The sequence below is a fragment of the Takifugu rubripes genome, chromosome 4, assembly GCF_901000725.2.
Source record: "Takifugu rubripes chromosome 4, fTakRub1.2, whole genome shotgun sequence".
Lineage (NCBI taxonomy): Eukaryota > Metazoa > Chordata > Actinopteri > Tetraodontiformes > Tetraodontidae > Takifugu > Takifugu rubripes.
In genome coordinates this window covers 721,356-740,089 of record NC_042288.1, presented here as the reverse complement: position 1 = coordinate 740,089, position 18,734 = coordinate 721,356, and the positions used below count along the sequence as shown (strand labels likewise).

At 48.8% G+C, this 18,734-nt stretch overlaps 4 protein-coding genes across 4 annotated transcripts in view; 2 read left to right on the top strand and 2 right to left on the bottom strand.

Moving 5' to 3' along the window:
• Positions 1–66: 66 nt before the first annotated feature.
• On the bottom strand, positions 67–3,916 carry LOC101072081 (thymidine kinase 2; the record flags this gene model as incomplete). Its single annotated transcript, XM_003978304.3, has 10 exons — positions 67–225; positions 826–906; positions 987–1,066; positions 1,341–1,429; positions 1,760–1,833; positions 1,933–2,022; positions 2,223–2,276; positions 3,455–3,529; positions 3,729–3,766; positions 3,895–3,916. Coding segments are annotated over 10 exons (690 nt in total), but the record flags the coding sequence as incomplete, so codon positions are not given.
• Positions 3,917–5,141: 1,225 nt separating this feature from the next.
• On the top strand, positions 5,142–8,422 carry LOC115249633 (adenine phosphoribosyltransferase-like). The gene is made up of 6 exons (XM_029835609.1): positions 5,142–5,147; positions 5,729–5,823; positions 6,639–6,742; positions 7,468–7,601; positions 7,690–7,768; positions 7,884–8,422. Exons 1-6 carry the CDS (start codon positions 5,142–5,144, stop codon positions 8,021–8,023), a joined length of 558 nt encoding a protein of 185 aa, XP_029691469.1. The 3' UTR covers positions 8,024–8,422.
• A 123-nt stretch (positions 8,423–8,545) lies between these two features.
• Positions 8,546–12,427, bottom strand: LOC101071855 (DNA replication factor Cdt1). The gene is made up of 10 exons (XM_011619633.2): positions 11,479–12,427; positions 11,283–11,393; positions 10,830–11,047; positions 10,430–10,624; positions 10,150–10,295; positions 9,948–10,048; positions 9,530–9,718; positions 9,203–9,337; positions 8,926–9,127; positions 8,546–8,823 (listed from the first exon to the last, which is right to left on the bottom strand). The coding sequence occupies exons 1-10, from the start codon at positions 11,875–11,877 to the stop codon at positions 8,546–8,548; spliced, it is 1,974 nt and encodes a 657-aa protein (XP_011617935.2). The 5' UTR covers positions 11,878–12,427.
• Positions 12,428–12,987: 560 nt separating this feature from the next.
• Positions 12,988–18,734, top strand: part of LOC115249545 (piezo-type mechanosensitive ion channel component 1-like) — a 42,940-nt gene continuing 37,193 nt past the window's right edge. The window contains exon 1 of the mRNA XM_029835159.1: positions 12,988–13,441. Within this exon, the coding sequence (XP_029691019.1) occupies positions 13,378–13,441 (64 nt within the window). The 5' untranslated portion in view covers positions 12,988–13,377. The remainder of the gene's footprint in view (positions 13,442–18,734) is intronic.

The window sequence follows — 18,734 nt, the reverse complement described above, 5'->3', positions numbered from 1 at the left end:
AAAGTTACTTTTTAAGTCCTGATGATGTTAGTGAATCTCCAAGGATTTAACGAGAGTCAAGTCCACCAGTCTGTTACTCTGATTTATTCAACAAATGAAACAGGTTAATCGTATAAAAATGCCTTAATTAGTGTGATATCAGCTGGAACAAGCGCTGAAGATTGTATTCCGGTTTTCTTCATACAGCTGAAGCATCTTCTGGAGGTCATGGTCACCAGGAATAACCTGCAGGGAAAACAAAGCGTTTATTCCCAGTTTTCCCACCTGAGTCTGCAGGTGAAGAGGAAACTAAAGATTTCACCATGACACGTTCATTTCATGGAGGATTTGTCAGCAAACCACCAATAAAGTATAAAGAGAAGAAAGATGTGAGGAAATTCAAAGGCGTGACAGCATTTTTATACTGCAATCATCTGTGTGAGATCATCAGTAACCTCTAAGCATCGCTGAGTCCATGTGTGTGTGTGTGTGACACAAATAAGCAGCAGCAGTCAGGAAGTGCTCCGAGCGTTGCTGAGAAGGTGCACGCTAACGGCCGTGAACTCAGACCAACACTGTCCTCCCCACCCTGGAGTCCACCACCTTCAGCCCCGTCCCAGAGGCGACCTCGTGCGAGGACTTCCACCCACATCCGACCCAACCGAGCCACTCCATCCCCACAGTGGTCAGGGTCTACACAGGTGGTTCTGCAATCATTGTGGTGCTGGTCCTGAACCCTGAAGCTCAGATTCTGAGGAGGGAGCCTGTGTGGCAGGGAGAGCCCTGGGATGTGCTCCTGAAGGTTTGGTGGTTGGTTCTGGTGAGAAAGTGTGACGGGTTGCTCACCAACACGGGGGCAGGAAGGGCCGCGTACGTGCGCTTGACCAGCCAGTCTTCATACAGCTGGTGGATGGACTCCAGATAGTCCTGACGGGCACATGAGAAACAGCCGTTTGACTGGAGCCCTCAGTCGATCCCGCTCACTGAAGCATTTAAAGCTTCCTTACTAGTGAAATTGCACTCTCCTCCTCTCTGCACCTGTGCTTCAGCCTCTGGTAACAGGTCTCAGGTGTTGTCTGCAAATACACTGGAGACAGGGCAGAGACAGGGTAAACACACACACACACACACACAAAGTGAGATAAGGTGAGATGAGGTGAGATAAGATGAGATAAAGTGAGATAAGGTGAGACGAGGTGAGATAAGGTGAGATGAGGTGAGATGAGGTGAGATGAGGTGAGATAAAGTGAGATAAGGTGAGACTAACAAACACCACTAACAACACTCAACACTCCGAGCCCCCGATGGAGCTGTTGCTAAGCTGGGGAGGAACCAAAGGGACCAAAGGAGAACAGGCTTACCAATCAGATCAACGGGGATGGAAATGTTCGTGGTGATCCAGTCGAACCACTCGGTGAGAACAGCGTAGTCCACAGCAGGCATCCGTCCACTGGAGACACACAGGACGCAGTCAGACACCCTACAGCTCACACCACCCTTGACCTTGTTGTGCCAGGAGACCCTCGCTGAGCTGCACATCTGAAACTTCCAACCATTGGTTTTAAGTCTATTATCATGCTGGGCTCTCAGGGAGCTCATGGAGAACAGTGCCTCTAGCACCTGCTCTCTATTATTCGCTGAAGCTACTATAGCAACGAATCCTCATCCACCGTTGCTCCTCAAACTCACCCTGGACTTCAAAAACATGCCCCCACCCCCGAAACACACGTTAGAGGAAGCTTGTTAGTGGCTGCTCGTCGCCAGGGTAACGAGGCGGTACCTTCGGAATAGATTCTCCACGAAGATGTGTTTGGCACTGAAGATGGACCTCTCCATCATTTTCAATGAAGTTGACTGGGAATAAAGAGCAATAATGAATAAATGGGGAATAAAGAGCAATAATGAATAAATGATCCATAAAAGAGTGAAATCAGCTGGTTGAGCTGCACTAACTGGGCACGACAGGTGATTAACCAGCATGGTCAGCTGGACGTAGGTCTGCAGTGTGATGCCCCAGCGGGCTGGATCCTGATACATTAGAGCCTGTCAGGAGAGACAAGCACACGTTTACACAGGAACCCCCCCATGTCCCCCTCCAGCAGGAGCTGATGGTCCAAAATAGAAGTCTGAAAGGATCTAAACACAATAGTAATGATAATGATGATGAGAGTAATGAGGTGTAGCTGGACGCTACGTTCTACAGTCTTGTTAAAACCTAATGTCTAATAACGAGACTCCAGTACCAGAGGGTTGTGTCCGTGGACATTCTTCCACTTACTGACTGGTTCTGTAAGGACCTAAAGAAAAGACAGAAAGAAACTCTTAAAGAGAGAAATAATGAGACGTTTGCAAAATGATTAGGAGACAAAAATAATGCCAGTGGGCCACAACTCTGCAGCACTAATGAGGCTATTTTTAGCATATTTGGTCCATGTCATGACTCCTGGCTGGTCCCTGTCCCCTTCCTGTCCTCCTCTCGTCCTCTTCCCAACCCCTTCCTGTCCTCTTCCTGTCCCCTTCCTGTCCTCTTCCTGTCCCCTTCCCAACCCCTTCCTGTCCTCCTCTCGTCCTCTTCCCAACCCCTTCCTGTCCTCTTCCTGTCCTCCTCTCGTCCTCTTCCCAACCCCTTCCTGTCCTCTTCCTGTCCTCTTCCTGTCCCCTTCCCAACCCCTTCCTGTCCTCTTCCTGTCCCCTTCCTGTCCCTCTTCCTGTCCCTTCCTGTCCCCTTCCCCACTCCTGTCCACCCTTCCTGTCCCCTTCCTGTCCTTTTCCTGTCCCCTTCCCAACCCCTTCCTGTCCTCCTCTCATCCTCTTCCCAACCCCTTCCTGTCCTCTTCCTGTCCCCTTCCTGTCCTCTTCCTGTCCTCTTCCTGTCCCCTTCCTGTCCTCTTCCTGTCCCCTTCCCAACCCCTTCCTGTCCTTTTCCTGTCCCCTTCCCAACCCCTTCCTGTCCTCCTCTCATCCTCTTCCCAACCCCTTCCTGTCCTCTTCCTGTCCCCTTCCCAACCCCTTCCTGTCCGCTCTTTGCTTACAGCACTTCCCTTTTGGGATGCCTCGGTGCTGAGGGGGCCTGTGTGACTAACTGCCTCCATGGTGCCAGAGTAATGTGTGATTCCACATTAGCCACACAGGCTGAACCGATGACCTCTGCTCTGAAGACCGAGGTCTTTTGGAGGACTGAGGACCCTCCTGAGGACCCAGCGTGAGTGAAGAGGCCTCAGCCATCTTGGTGGGGGTCAGAAAGAGGCCGGGCAGGGTGAGGAGGTCCAGCTCTGTTCTGGGCTGGCTAAGCTAGCTAAGGCCTCCATGCTGGACGACTCCAACCACCCACGGGGCAGATAAAGGAATAATAAATGAATAAAGCTTTAGTCATCCGTCCCAGTCGTCCCTCGTTGCAGATGTGTTCCATTCCAGGCTAACGCAGACAGACGTCACCAGACACACTCGTGCAAACTCACAAATCTTCTTTCAGTACCTCTATATTGTTAGTTTTGCCGAAATACTTCAGACAAGTGGTTTTCCCACTGGCGATGTTCCCTTCAACACAGATCTGACAACAGAGAGGTAGAAGTTAGATTCCAATCTATAAAAAGACGAAAGTGATAATAAAAATGGTATTGGTATTGGTTTAGGGGTTCATGTGGTGCTTTTATTGTTGCTTTTATACCTTTGACCATTAAAATGAATGTTGTGCAGGACTAAACCGAGGATGGGGGGGGGGCAGGGCCGAGCAACTGGAGCAAACCTACCACTGCTTTCCTTTCCTGTCCGTCTCTCACCAGTCTTCCTGGGAACAGAGACATCAGAGTTAGACAGACAGACAGATGAGGACCTGTCCTGAGGACCTGTCCTGAGGACGTGTCCTTCCCCCTGCTCAACGTTCCCCCTCAGCTGGTCAGCTGGACGCTCTCTCACCTGATGCTCCTAAATTTGTTTGTCACCTGAATATAAATGACATAAATGAATGAATATGTGACATAAATGAATGAATATAAGTGATATAAATGAATGAATATAAGTGACATAAATGAATGAATATGTGACATAAATGAATGAATATAAGTGACATAAATGAATGAATATGTGACATAAACGAATGAATATAAGTGACATAAATGAATGACAGTCAGCTCCACCAATAGCGTTTAATTACCCCGGATTCAATTAAAAGGTGATTAAAATGTGCTTCCGCCATTATTAAACACCCAAACGTTGAACAAAGCCAGTGTGAACGATGCTCACCTGGACCCGGCCCCCCGCGGCTCCCTGCTGGACCCGGCCCCCCGCGGCTCCCTGCTGGACCCGGACCCCCGCGGCTCCCTGCTGGACCCGGACCCCCGCGGCTCCCTGCTGGACCCGGCCCCCCGCTGGCCCTCTCAGAGGGGCCCCTCACGGCCGCGTTCGACCCCCCCGACGACCAACCGTGACGGAGCCAGTCCGGAGACTGTTACGCGCCCCAATAGTGACGTTACACGAGCACTCGACATGCTGCAGAATGGAAATTTAGTTTTTAATAAGAAAGACACAGAGCAACGGTGGTTCAGATGTTCTCCTGCGCTGAACGCGCCGCTTTCTCTGCTCTCATCCGAAAATCGAAGCGGTTTAGCGGCTTTATTTCAGAACGAGTCGGTGTTTACATGGCAGAGCCGGGGCTTCTTCGTCCTTCCCCCCGGTGTCGTTTCACCGCTGATGCCTGAGTCACCGCCACCTAGTGGCAGAACTGAGATCGACCCAGCCGCCGGTTCCTCATCAGGCTGATGTGGTTCTCTGGTACCGTCCACCCCTACTTAATTAAAAGAGCACATCCCAAAAAAAAAACATTTAAAAAAAACAAAAAAACAACGTGACTTCAACTATATTTGAAAGTGAAATAATGTGAAGTATTTTTACTGTGTACTTGTTGAGTGATCCCATCATCAAGTCCTCAAAACTGTAAATCTTCAGCTATATTTTAAAAATGGAGACAAATGGGAGGGTTTTTTTTGGCCATAAATACCAAAGCAAACTTTTACCTGTCGAAACTATCCTAGTCAAGAAGATCATTAACTAAATTATGTGTATTCATGTTGAATGATAAACGACAGTTTGGGACTGTAGAAGAGAAAGAGGTCGATTCATTAGTGCAGCTTCAAACCTGGCAACTTTCCCTGACGTTGCTGGAGATGCAGGTGCTTTAATATAAATGTGAATGATAGGAATCCTGAATTCATTGTGTCGGGTGCTATAGTCTATTTAACGCTAAAAGGGTAGAAGCGTGCACATCTTTTCTGTCACGTAAACTTTGACGACTAAAGTTTAAACATTTTATTCTGCACCAAGACTCTCAAAATAATTATCACTGGAGATATTGATTTTACAACATGAAGCGTTTTGCCATCCACAAAGATGTTTATTAAAGGATTAAAAGGTGAAAAATAACAGACGAGCACTCGAGACACGAGAATTCAGTTTATTATTATTATGTTCATAATTAGTTTGGTTGTACTGATAACTGTAAACTGGATTTTAAGTGCAGACTAGTAGATGAACAAAGAAACATAAAAGAGTATAATCTACAACCCATTGTTATAGCGTAAGTGCACTAAGTAGGGCACTTAGTTCTGCTCCCTAGATAGTGGATGAGCGACGAGTTCGGACACAGCGAAGAAGACGAGGAAGAAGAAAGCGAAGAAGAAGACAGCGAAGAAGAAGAAAACGAAGAAGAAGAAGAAAAGGAACTGTTGGAATTAGAATCAGAACCCGATTGTAGGTGAAATGGCCAGCATCTACAGAGACCAAACTGCTCCACATCCAACGACACATCCGGGCGTTCGTAGACTTTCCCAGGGAAGGAATCGTGTTCCGGTGGGTTTCCCGCGGCGGCCTCACGTGTTGCAATGATGGGATGTTGCTCTATGAATTTACTCCTCAGCACCTTGATGGGACACGCTTCCAGTGTCCCACAGACTAGTTGTCATTTAAATAGTTTGGACAGTTGCACACGTGAAAAAGAGGACAACCACGTTTTTCTAATTCAGTTTAATCCAAAGTGTCCTTATTACACACGTCAGTGTTTCCCATAAACGATTCACCATCACTGAGCAGCCTCTTGTATTGTTTCCCACAGGAAACCATCTGTTCAGTCTTAGTACATCATTTAGTTGTTGGACTAAATGAGAATTATGGCAACGTCACCTTCCAGCTGCTGTGGATGAGTTGACAGCTCTCTCGACCTTTTGACCTTCTGGCTGCAGCCACGCTGCTGCTCTTCTTCACACACCACCTTGTGTGTCCGATCAGATGTTGCTGTTAACACTGAGAAGGTTCCAGGCACCAGGAACCTTTCTGTGAGGCCTGTGGGTCCTTCCTCGCACAGACCAAGGGTGTGTGTTTGAGCTTCAACCTTAAACTGACCTCGGCGGTGAATTAGCGTGTGAGCGGCTGTTTGTTCTTGGATGTTGGACCTGGGATGGGCTGGTGGATGATTGACAGATGGATGCAGATGTTGCAATAGCAAGCAAATCTAGAATAGTGGTGACTATGGACAGCTGTTGAGCCATGCAGGATCCACTTTGGGGGCCTATTTTCTCTGCTCTCAGCGTCTGAGGGGACCAGACGACTTAAATGGGAAATATCACGTTGAGAATAATGAATATTTAATACAAACCGTTGTGTTGCAGAGACATCTGTCCCATTCTGAAGGATCCAGCCGCCCTGTCTGCCGTCATTGACTTGTTTGAAGAACACGTGAGAAGGAATCATCAGCATGTTGATCTGATAGCAGGTAAAACCACATTTTTTAGCCAAATTAACCTTTACGCTGCTTTGACCTGCATCTTAAAGATCTTCCAACAGGTGGATCCTTGATCCTCCGGGACAGCCAGCTCTGCTGCGTAGGACTGTGATCTGTTGCACGTTAGCTTAGCAGCATGCTGCTGGAGTGCTTTTGAACTTGGATCAAACCCCGGTGGAAATGCTGCCGCATCAGCTACACTTTTATTGACCACCAGGTGGAACCACAGGAGGAGGAGGTTGAATTTATGGGAATATTCCTTTGCATTTGAACAGTTTCTCTGCTCAGCGGCCTCCTCCTACACACAGAAAAGTTCCAGGACTAGATGGGACATCCAAGCCCTACTTCACGTCCTGGGTCTGCCCCAGAGTCCCCTCTAAAATGGACACATCCTAACCCACCTGAACTGGCTCATCTGGACGTGGAGTGGTGGTGGTGGGGGGGGGTTATCTTAGACCCCCCCCAGCCCTGCTCTCATCATCGGACCAGTACGGAACACAGGACCAGGCTGTCCTTCAGTCTCTCAGGGCTGGTTGTCCCACCTCTGAAGATAACGTGGACATTTAAACTCCAAAGATGCAGGTTTTGCTCTGTCACCTTGTCATGGTTGCGTGTGTTGACGCTGCTGTCGCTATGGTGACGCGCGCCGTGGCAACGGCGCTGAATACTCATCGGTGTTGACTGGCTTCTTCCTGTGGGTTCTCCCTGACGTGCAGGTCTCGATGCCCGTGGCTTCCTCTTCGGACCTCTGCTAGCCCAACGGCTGGGTGTTGGCTTTGTCCAAGTCAGGAAGAAAGGCAAACTGCCCGGGCCCACGGCGTCGGTGGCGTACGAGTTGGAGTACGGGAAGGTAGAGAACAGCGCGGTGTCTGGGACGCCCCCTCGTTGTTCCGACCAACCAGGTTTTAAATACAAACGTGTCATTTCTGCTCTTCCAGGCAGAAGCTGAGATCCAAAAGGACGCCGTGGCTCCAGGACAGAAGGTTCTAATCATTGATGATCTCCTAGCTACTGGAGGTGAGCAACGATCAGCAGCTCGTTAACGTCCAGCCCGACGAGGAGGAGACGCCTGCAGCCCGTCGGGTCAGGACAAGCGGTGCCCGTTAACGCCGCCGTGGCCCGTGTGTTGCAGGGACGCTGTACGCCGCCTGCGAGCTGCTGAAGACGCTGCAGGCCGAGATCCTGGAGTGCGTGGTCATCATCGAGCTCAAAGAGCTGAGGGGCGCCGACAGGCTCCAACCACACGCCGTCTTCTCCCTGCTCCAGTTCTGATGGCGCCAGCAGCGCCGGCCCACCTGTCAACACTGGACTGCATCATTTTAACACCTGTATGAATGACTGATGCGCTTCGTGGCTGCTAAAGGAACCAGCATGGAAGACGCTTCTACTGAACAAACTCCTGGAATTCTGCGCTCAGGTACTCAACGAAAACCGCTGGAATTTCATGAAAGCTGTTTTGAGTTTGTAGAATGTGGCGCGTTCTCAAAACGGTGGACTAACCCTTGGGGGCCAGTGAGCCGTAGCAACGACCTGGACAGACGTGATCAACCCGTTCGTCCCGTCATCCTGTGCAATTATGGAATGGAAACTGGAATATTTACTCGTCCGAACGGGAGGTTTTATTTCTGTAAAGGTCGACATTCAATCAAAATAAAGGGTTTACAAAACAAAGAGTCTATTTCCATGTTTGAAGGCACAAACTGCCAAACAAATCGGACCCAAAAAGTCTTGGTTTTTTTAAAACGCCGGGAATCTAAAAATTCAATATTCCGTCTCCAGAGTGTCGCTGTCCCGTCACACTCCCGACAGGTGACACCGTCCCGTAGCTCCAGGGGGCCAGTGTTGTGCAGAAACCAGCGCCAGATCCCAACGTGCTGAGGTCCAGGCTGAAGAAGCAGGAGCCGCCCTCAGGATCTCTGCTCCTGGTCCAGCCTGCTGCTCAGTCTGTCCACCACGCCTGCTGAGCTCCATCTTCTTGTTCACCTTTAAGTAAAAATCCTTCCTGACTGGATGGATGGCCAACCAATCGGCTGCCACCTCTGCCAGCAAACGGACGTGCTTCTCCATCTCTCCTGTCAGTGGGAGAGGACGAGACGTTAGCGCCAGCAACGGAACTGCAGCACCCCCCCCAGACCAAAGACCACCACACAACCCAGGCCCAGAACTGAACCCACCTGAGCTGAGAGCAGACCTGTAGCTGGCCACCATCCTGTTACAGGCCACCTCCATTAATAACGCAGGTTTCTTTTCCTCAACAAAGACATTCCGGAGAATCCTGGCCAGCTCCGGCAGCCGGGACATCATTAAAAGGCGCTCCGCCTGGCCAGAGGTCCGGGTCATGGCGGCCTTTATCTTCTGGGCCTCCTTTGCCCGAATCTGAAAGGCCAACACAGCAGTCAGGTCATAAGCACTCGCACCTGTGATGACAAGTCCTCCTCCTGTGGTGCGCACCCTGTCCACCAGTGACTTTGAGACCCCTTTGAGGCCGTGAGGGAGCTGATCAGCTGGGGTTTGAGGAGGCGCCGTTTCCTGGACCTCTACGGCATCTTCTGGGGTCAGAGTGAGCGACACCAGGGCCTTCTCCATCTGAACACAGGACCACACACACACACACACACACCTGGGCTCAGCTTGGATGGATTAATATGGATGGATGATGATGAAGAGCCGAGTCCTGAGAAGACGTCTCAGCTCTGACGTGGATCATCTGACCTGTGGAGCTTCTCAGCCTGTCCTGAGCAGACCCCCCCCCCCCCCCCGACCAAACACTGACTGTACCTTGGGAGTGATGATGGAGCGAGCCTTCTCCAGGACCTCCTGCGCTGTTGACAGTTTCTCAGTGTGAGGGGGCTGAGGAAGCACGCCGAGCCCCACAGGCGGGACGGTGTCCACACTGAAGCGGGGGTGCCAGCGGGTGAGTCTGTCTTCCGGGACAGACATCGGAGGAACCAGTGAGGAGAGAAACGCCTGCAAACAGAGGGGGTGGAAGGTGGAGATATAAATGGTGGAGAAAACTGCAGAGTTCTTCTGATACAACTTATTAACAAGTTCTGGTGGTGATCAAAATGATGGTTTACCACAGAAACGGACTGGGACATGAGTGATGCTGGACCTAAAGCATCATCCTTTACGTGTGTGTGTGTGTGTGTGTGTGTGTGTGTGTGTGCGCATGCTATGAACGGAGAAAACTGCTGACCTTGTGATGGTGTTTGACGATGGAGACGAGGTTGAGATGGAAGGTTCGTCTTCGTTCAAGGAGTCTGGAGGCGGAGAAGACGGGACAGATTCCCTTCTGGTCTGGACGGAGACAACGTGGGCCGGACCCGTCACATACCTGGTCAGTCTAGAATATTCTATAGAGAAAGCCCCAGGGGGGACAGGATGTACGAGGTTCTCACCAGAGGCGAAGCTTGGCTCCATGGTGAGCTGGTAGGTTCCTTTCTTAAAGCCGCCGGTGAACGGAGGGATGTTCTTCTCTTGTCTGAAGGTGTAGGCCTCAGGAAAGACCGTCTTTATCTGAGCCACATGGCTCTCCTCAAAGCGCCTATTTGGGAGATAAAGATTAGGATCCAGGACATGAAACTCTAATCCTGATGTTAGGACGCTTCAACGGCCCCAGGAAGAACCCCGGCAGAACATCAGATATGACATCTATGAAGAAACCGTGGCTTTACGCACTTGTGAGTCATGTCCTGAACCCCCTGCTTTATTTTGGCAAACGTGGGGGTTTCACAGCGATTGTAGAGCATGGCCACCACCGTCTCCATGCTCCTGAACATCTCAGCCAGCACCTTGTATTGGTAGGGCAGGGAGAGGCCGGGGGGGGACGCCTGGGCCAGGGTGTGGTAGCGCTGGTACGCTGGCGCTTCGGTGCTGAGGAAAACCACAGGACACATTTCAGTCGGGCGTCACGGGCAACTGGGAGCGTTCAGGGTGGAGGGGCCTCGCTGGCGTTTTGTCCCCCACCAAGGCGAAGCGGTCCCTCGTGGATTTCCAGATTTTTGTGGTTCACTCTGATCGAAAACACATCTCCTGGGTATTTCTGGGCTTGTGTGCCCAGGTGTGTAGACACACTCACCTGTCCCGGGCTTCTGCATCCTGCTGCTGACTCGGGGCTTCTGGCCTCTCCTTACGTCTCTGGACCTTGGCCACCAGCTCTTTGGCCTGTGCCAGCTGGGCCTTCAGCGTGCTGGGATCAGCAGGCGGCGTGGGAGCAGATGTCACGGAGGTCGCGTTGGGCTTTTTGACCTTCTGGAGGCAAGACTTGAGGGTTGCCATGTCCTCTTTACTCAGAGCCTGAAAACCACCAATAACACGATGATCACACGCCAACTGTTCCTGCTTAACCAGACCCAACAACAGACCTTAACAACTAACAGAACGCACGTCTCCCTCTGGAGGCATCGTCACCTACAAACGCCTGCCTCATTTTTAAGAGCGATTCTATTTTCCAGCTGTTTGTGATGAAATGGCTCAGTAGCTGGTTTGTGTTAGCAGCAGTTGCCATGTAAACCCAGCCGGGGGACGTTACCTTGCTGCCCTGCCCATGTCTCCAGCTGATGGGTCCCTCTCCCGGGGTGGATCCGCTGGCTCCGACACCACCGCAGGGAGCTGCGGGGGGCTGCGTGTCCTCACAGGACCCCTGGACACACCAGCCCGGTTAATAACCCCCAACAACTGTGTTAGTGAGCGCGACATGAGAAACTAATGAGACTATGGAAGGTTACCGCTGGGGAGGTGGGAGGGAGGACCAGCTTCTTCCTGGAGGTCTTCTTGGGAACTTTCTCCGGGATGTTAACGTTAAAATCCCCAGTGGCTTCGACCTGTCGCTTCTTGGCCGTGCTGGCGTCCGTGGTGGACGAGGCCCCATCTAAAGTCCGCTTTGGGGTCCGAGGAGAGGTCTTGCTGCCCACAACAGGAGCCCCACCGTTCAGCCCCGCTGCCTCGTCGACGACTCGGACGAATTCTTCGTGGACCGAAGACGAAGGGAGATCTTTGTGTGGTGAGCCGGTGCTAATGGCGGGGGGGCTGCATCCACGGCGGCTGCGCCGCGGAGCTGGCTTCCCTTCGCGGGTGATGCCTTTCTTTCTCTGCGTGAAGTAGTCGGTGAGGCGAGGCTGCGCCATGCTGCAGCTCCTCTGGCTCTGGTTCTGGTTCTGGTTCTACAGGAGACCCCCAACGCACGTAAACATTTATCAGCAACACACACCGGAAACGCTCACACCACGCAGGAAGTGAAAAGAAGTTTGGCGGGCATTCCGTGAAGCCACGCCCCCGGGGCGGGGACAGAATCCTGCAGATTCGATCTATCGCCAGTAACTTAATGTTGCGCCGTCAAACTTGGACCAAGTAGTTTAATGTTTTTAATTCACAGACGCTATTAGCGTCCAATACTCTCGCCAAACATCTACGTGACAAATAATACCCTAAAGTTGTCAACAAATGTGACAAATGTGATCTTTTTACAGAGTGCTGAGTATGACTGTAAATAAGAAAACAAAATCCGTTAAATAGTTCGAAATAAGCTGCCTTACATATATATTTGGGTTTTGTTTTTGTTTTTTAAAGTTGAACCCAGTAAACGTCACCAGTCATCCTTTGTTTTTTTAAAAGGCAGAATTGTGACACAAATGTTCCGGTATTTGCAGCTGCAGATAATCACAAGATAATGTTGACGTTTCCTCTCCAACTGGTTCGTCTTCATTCATTCCATGCAACCGCTGGCTAACCGATTTACACAATTAAAGATTTTCAGCAAACATCACGTACACAACATCACGTACACAACGCAGTAAATGTAGTCAGGAAAGAAGTGTGTATTAGTGTAATCCTGGACGCATTTTAGGAAACATCACATAACAAATGTAGTAACTGATCAGTGCTTTATGGGTTATATTAAAATTCCTCATCAACAATCACGTGTTACTTTGAGGAAAAGTTAATGCACAAATTCCACGCAGAACGGGAAAAAAAAGTAATCAAATGAGGCACCGAAACTACATTAAACACACAAATAAAAGCAAAACGTGTCAGTGAAGAGATAATTGCGCAATACAAAGGCCAATATCGAAATGGTCTGTTAACCTATCCAGCTGTGACAGAAAGCCCAGGAGCAGCGAGAATGGGACCCAACTTTGGGAGGTGTTTGAGCGGTGCACAGGCGAGCAGTGACTCGGGTTTCACCGCCCGAGCGGTTGCAGCGGCGCGGGGAGGCGACCTGCAGCAGCTGCTGAATAGCTCTTCTATAAACGCCCTTCACACTCACTTGCCAGTGAATCACATTTTCCACATGCAGCTTTCTGACTTCAGACTGGGCCCCTCCTCAGGAATACACACAACAAAAGCTTTTCCCCTTTCCTTTTTTTTTTTCTAAAAAAAAAAAAGCAATCCGTTGCCATTCCAATGACAGACTTCAATACACAAGCTTAATTAATTTATCTCCCCTTTAAACTTCATCGACGGGAACAATGGCTCGTTTGGTGTGTGAAGATTCTCCGGCATCCAGGTCGTGATGGTATTAAGTCCATGAGGGTACCTGACGTTTGTTCCTTGAGACGCTTCTGAAGTTGAAGTCAATGGAAAGAACAGATCAAACCGTACCGACCTAGTTACTGATCTTCACTGACATGGATCTCCAGGTGATCGTGTGGCTCTTCTACTACCTTCTGGTGCCCACGGTGCTGTTAACAGGTATGCAAAACAACCCGCAACTGTAAGAGTCGTAGGCAGAAAAGTTGGGCGCTCAGCTTCATGTGGACCGAGTTGAGCTCCAGGCTTCATGCTCGGTGTTAACTGCGCAAGCAGCTGGAGTTAAAGCCGTAAACGGGCTGTAACAATTTCACTCTGCTTCACGTTACCGCGGGCACAGAACCAGCCTGGCTGCGCCTGATAAACTCCTGCAGACCCGCAGCAGCTTCAGGGACGCGAGTGTCTCCTCGGTGCTGGCGTCGCTGTGTGTCGTATCGATCCACAGCTCTGCCTTCAACAGATGGTCTCTCTTCGGGTTTCACTTTAAATACTCACTTATTAGAGCTATTTAACTGCAGGCAAATTGAGTTCTTGGCAAAGATTCTTTTATTCAGTTTCTGCCTCGGGCTTCAGTATTTGCCAGTTGCACCAGTCATCCTGATTATATCAGTAAAGGTTACTGGGGAAACAGCCTTTATATTTTTAACTCGTCATTTTCCTTGTGTGAACGTCTCAAACAGGATGTCTCTGCTTCAACTTGCATTGTTAATTTCTCCTGAGTCAAAGGAAGTGAAAGACTGCAGCATGTGTCATCACAGTTCATACTGGCCCACACAGCAGTTGTGTTTTTATTTATTCACTAAAAACTGTTGCTTGCTCCTTAAGGACAGTTGTGCTGGTTGCATTCGTTCAGAAGTCTGAGTCCAGCACGTGACAGCAGTGTCTACATTGTGTGGTGGGGAGGGGCACGGAAGCACCACACCTCAAGACATTAGGAACTCTTCTATGTGGGTCAGAAAACAGTCACACGTGGAGCTCCAGACTGCAGCTGGATCCCTGCGTGGCATCTCCAGCCCACTCATGCTTCTGCTTCCATAAGTAGTTTAAGCACATTAAAAACGCGTGCTCACACGTCTCCCTCCTGGAGCGCTGCTCCACCTCTACTCTGCTCCTTGGGTCGCGGAGGCAGCAATCGGCATCTGTCCTTCATGCTCTGCTGTTGAAACACCAACTACAGCGATTTGTATTTACCGCTTCAGTCAGCTTTCGTCTCATCGGAAAGAGCAGGAAGTTAAAGAATGTTGCCAGGGCAACCTATGGATCTGGGAAGTCCCTGCTCACATATCAGATCTTTCAGCATCACCAAAGCAATAATTTCTCTTGCAGACCTGTGCTCTTCTTTAATGTGCTTGTCCTGACACACACACACACACACACACACACACACACACACACACACACACACACACACATTTTATTTTTTCCTCCTCCCTCTGATCCTCAGTACTGGTTTCCTCTTGCTCCTCTCCCATTACCGTAGCACGACTAAAGGTGCAAACATTGTGACCACACTGTCTTTCTTGACGTGATCTTTTGGCTTTATTCCCCCAGTTATTTGGGTGTGTGTTTGTGTGTAAATAGTCTAATAGGATTCCTTGATGTGGTGCTGAGCTGGTGCCAGAACAAAGTAATCCCCGTGAGAAGGTCACTTCCAGATGTACCCATTGTTTGATATTGTTTTGATGCATTCTAAATCCTGAAACACAAAACTCCAACTTTCTATGGAATCTAACAGACAAATAAAAGGTTAATTGAATTCCTTTGATCTAAATTTGCCACATTAGATGTCTTATTGCTGTTATTTTAACAGAAAGTAAGTATTATAGATCATTTCTAGTTTCCTTTAGCCACCAGAGGGAATGTTGTTGAAAGAATGTGTTAGTGGAAAGAAATTGTTCTTTCAAACGGAAGCTTAATAGGACGCGTCAGTATGTGGCCTTTTTTTCCAGAGCTCCTGGTTTCAAAACAATTCTTTCGAGGCTGAACGGTTGTAATATGTCGAATTATACAGTAGAACTTCAGAACCCCCTGAACCTACTACAGAGGTGACAAAACCACCTGTGGAATATTAAAAGGGGTAACCCTAACCCTATACAGGGACACAATCCAGCCTCTGTAGGGGTCTCGTGATAGTCTTAGATATATCATGACCTCCTTCTGTCTTTCCCCAGGTCTCATGCAACCTTCCATCAGCTCTTTACAAAGTGCATCAATCATAGGATATATGGTTTCTAATAAGAATGAGGAATAAGATGGAAAATGTGGCATTTCTAACCTTCCCCCCCTGTTTTCTACTCTCTCAAAATCTCAAAATCACAAAGACAACATAGGAATTCATTCATCAAGATTAATAGAACATGCAAACGCTTCTGTGGTAGAACAAGGTTTCTGTGGATTTCCCAAAGTGCAATCATCAAATTGAGTCCTCTTCTGTTGAAAACGCAACAGAACACCGACTGCTTGTTCTTCCGCCAAACCGTGACTCCAACATTTTGAAATAAGGATCCAATAATGGAAGTCTCATGTGAGAGGTTCGTTAATGTCTTTGGAGCTCTTGTAACTAAGCCATTGGAGCTGTATTATTTGGACTAAATTTGCACCATTATGTTCCAAACATCTTACCAGCCCCACCTTTCTCGCCCCCATAGTGAACTTTTGATGATCTACTTTTCCAAGTCACTAGACTGGTTTCTTCTAATTGCTATGCAAGTCCCATTATTGCGTCTCTGCTGTAGCTAACGATCCTCTGTTGATTACACTAGGGATAACTGATCTAATCCACATCCTGATTAACAGCTGACCGCCAAATTAAGAATGATTGAAACAATCTGTCATTGTAGGTGGAGTCCCGGTTCTATACCCATTTACAAACTGATGCTGTTTTGGTAACTGTACAGCCTCTAATAAAGACCTACTCAAATCTTCTTCTCCAGTCGATGTAACTAAAGCTCTATTTTTCCACTTATGAGCAAAATTAATGCATGAATAAGAATAGGTTTTTTTCTATTGTTATGATCAATTTGGTCTCTGTCTTATTCGCATGCTTCAGTTAAAGCTATGATTTGTGGTGAATAGAGGAGGGGGCAGCACAGTACTAGCCTTAGGAGTAGCATCAAGTTCCACAACAGTAAGGTAAAAAAGTAGATGGGATTAAAACTGACTGTCAGGAATTGAGGAAATCAGTAACAATCACAGAAAACAGCATCTTTGGTGCCTGTCATTTAAAAGTGTGGGTCAGATACAAGTGGAGCTCGAGGCAACACAACAAGCTGCCTCTGGTTTTATGGGATATGATCTGTGAAGTGCTCTCGGTAGGAATAGACAAAGGATCTACAACTAGTACACCTTCATTGTACCTAAATCCCAACATGTCTGGGCTATTTTCTGGAATGCTCTTTTGGCAGCTGTAAGCATATAAGACTGATGTCACTGGTCAGCTTCATTAAGATGCACTCTCATGTGTGCACAATCTGTGAGAGCTGTTAGTGCAGCATCTTTCCAGTCTACCTGGAGTTTCTTAATCTGCTGGAATTTGTTTTTGTAACCTATAAAAACATTTGTAACTCTTAATACGGTGGGTACAGGGGTGCTAGAAGGTGGGTGGGGCAGCCCATGGTGCTGTTTGTTACACTTTACCCCTTTTCAAATTATGTCTAGGCTGTAGCTTTACTGTCTTATGCTCTCTTTTCACCTCTGTTACATTCACTTATATTCTGCACTAGCAGAATTACAAAGCACATTAAAGATGTTTTAGTAACAAAATATGCTCAGTAAACGTGTTGAGACTGAAAAAGCTGAGGATACGCCTAGCCACCCACTCATTTTGGCCACTTGTATTTGCAATATTGTTCTTTTGGTCACTACCCAAAGGTTTTGAACAGAGGTGAGAGTAGGACTGTAGTCAGTCAACAATCTGGTACACAGACTGCATAACCTCAGAGGTTGCACCAATCTGCCTGTCATCCTCAGTGATGACCTCTCATTCCAGCTGCTTCTCACTTGGCTGCCAACTGTCCCCGTATATGCCAAAGGTCCAAGCCCTGCCAGAGTCTAACATTCACCAGAAACAGGTCTTACTGCTGGCTATATGAACTGTGGCCATACAGTGACTCAACAGCCCTTGGCAGAGGACTGCGCACCCCGTTCTCATAGCACCCCCCACAGGATACCACGAGGGATGTGGAAAAATTCCTCTTTCAGATCAACAAAGCACATGTCGAACCGCAAGGCACCATGTGGAGAGTATAGGGCTGTTCCAATGTTCCACGACCAGCAAGAAACCTCATTGTTCCTCCTGAATCCAGGGTTCAGAATACTCCTCTCCAGTATCCAGGCAGAAACCTTCCGGGCATGACAAGAATTTTTCATTTCAGGTCAGCAGCTCCCCACACACACTTTAAACAGTGTTGGTAATGCACTGCTTCCCCATCCTGAATGACTGGACAGTTTTCAAAAATTCATTAGTGGCTGATCAATAGTTTTTTTTCCATGGCCTCACTCCTTCCAGACTTGAGTTTTTGCCTCCAGGACAGCCTGGGTTGGGGCCTGCTGGTACCTGTCGAATGCTAGGACTCCTTCTTCGGCTTGAAGGCGTCAGTTACTTCATGACTGGGACCAGAGACCTTGAATCTACAACTCCAAACTACTGTTTTGACAAGGGAGACAGAGTAGATGGTTCACCTCCGAATCTGGGAGAAGTTCTCTCAGAGGTGGGAGTTAAGAACCTCCCTGATAAAGGGCTCGGCCAGACATGCCAAATGGATCCTTAAAATCGTTTTGGTCTCTCAGGTCTGTCTAACTTCCTACCCCATCATTCAATCTAACTCACTGCCAGATGGTGAACGGTGGACAACTCAGCTCCCCTCTTCTGCTGTTTGGCCCGGAGGCACAAACAACAACAAGAGACCTATCCATAGGTGCAGGGAATGTGGCCCTCCTGTTTACCGGAGTGAACTCCAACACATGGAAGCTGAGATGGGGTGCTCTGAGTAAGCCTACACCAGCCTGCTGCTGATGATCCTTGGTATCTCCAGAGTAGTGGAGGGTCTATCCCCTCTCAAGGAGCAGGGTTCCAGAACCCATCCTATGTGTGGAAGTGAGCCCAACCATCTTGAGCAAGTATCTCTCAAACTCCTGCACAAGCTTATCCCCTAGCGAGATGACATTCTATGTCCTTAAAGCCAGAATTTTGCTCCGAGGATTGGGATGTTGAGGTGCCCGGCCACAACTGCCACCCAAAACCACATTGCACCGCCCCTCATGAATCTTCCTAAATTTGGTGAGCCTACTGGAAGGCAGACCCATTTTGTCATTTTGAACTGAGCCCGGCTGCGTCCTGTAGGCTGAGATCTATCCACCAGGTTCCCCCAGGCCTCACTCCTGAGTGGGGTCCTCTCTATTGTTTTTCATAGTGAGTTCATGAACCACCCTTAGTCTGGCCCATCACCTAGGACAT

Coding starts and splice junctions, on each gene's coding strand:
- LOC115249633 (XM_029835609.1), top strand. Junction 5,824..6,638: donor AGGGAAGGAATCGTGTTCCG/GTGGGTTTCCCG, acceptor GTTGTGTTGCAG/AGACATCTGTCCCATTCTGA. Junction 7,602..7,689: donor ACGAGTTGGAGTACGGGAAG/GTAGAGAACAGC, acceptor CTGCTCTTCCAG/GCAGAAGCTGAGATCCAAAA.
- LOC101071855 (XM_011619633.2), bottom strand. CDS start 11,877: ATGGCGCAGCCTCGCCTCACCGACTACTTCACGCAGAGAAAGAAAGGC. Junction 11,048..11,282: donor GACATGGGCAGGGCAGCAAG/GTAACGTCCCCC, acceptor GGTGGTTTTCAG/GCTCTGAGTAAAGAGGACAT. Junction 8,824..8,925: donor CAGGTCTGCTCTCAGCTCAG/GTGGGTTCAGTT, acceptor TCCCACTGACAG/GAGAGATGGAGAAGCACGTC.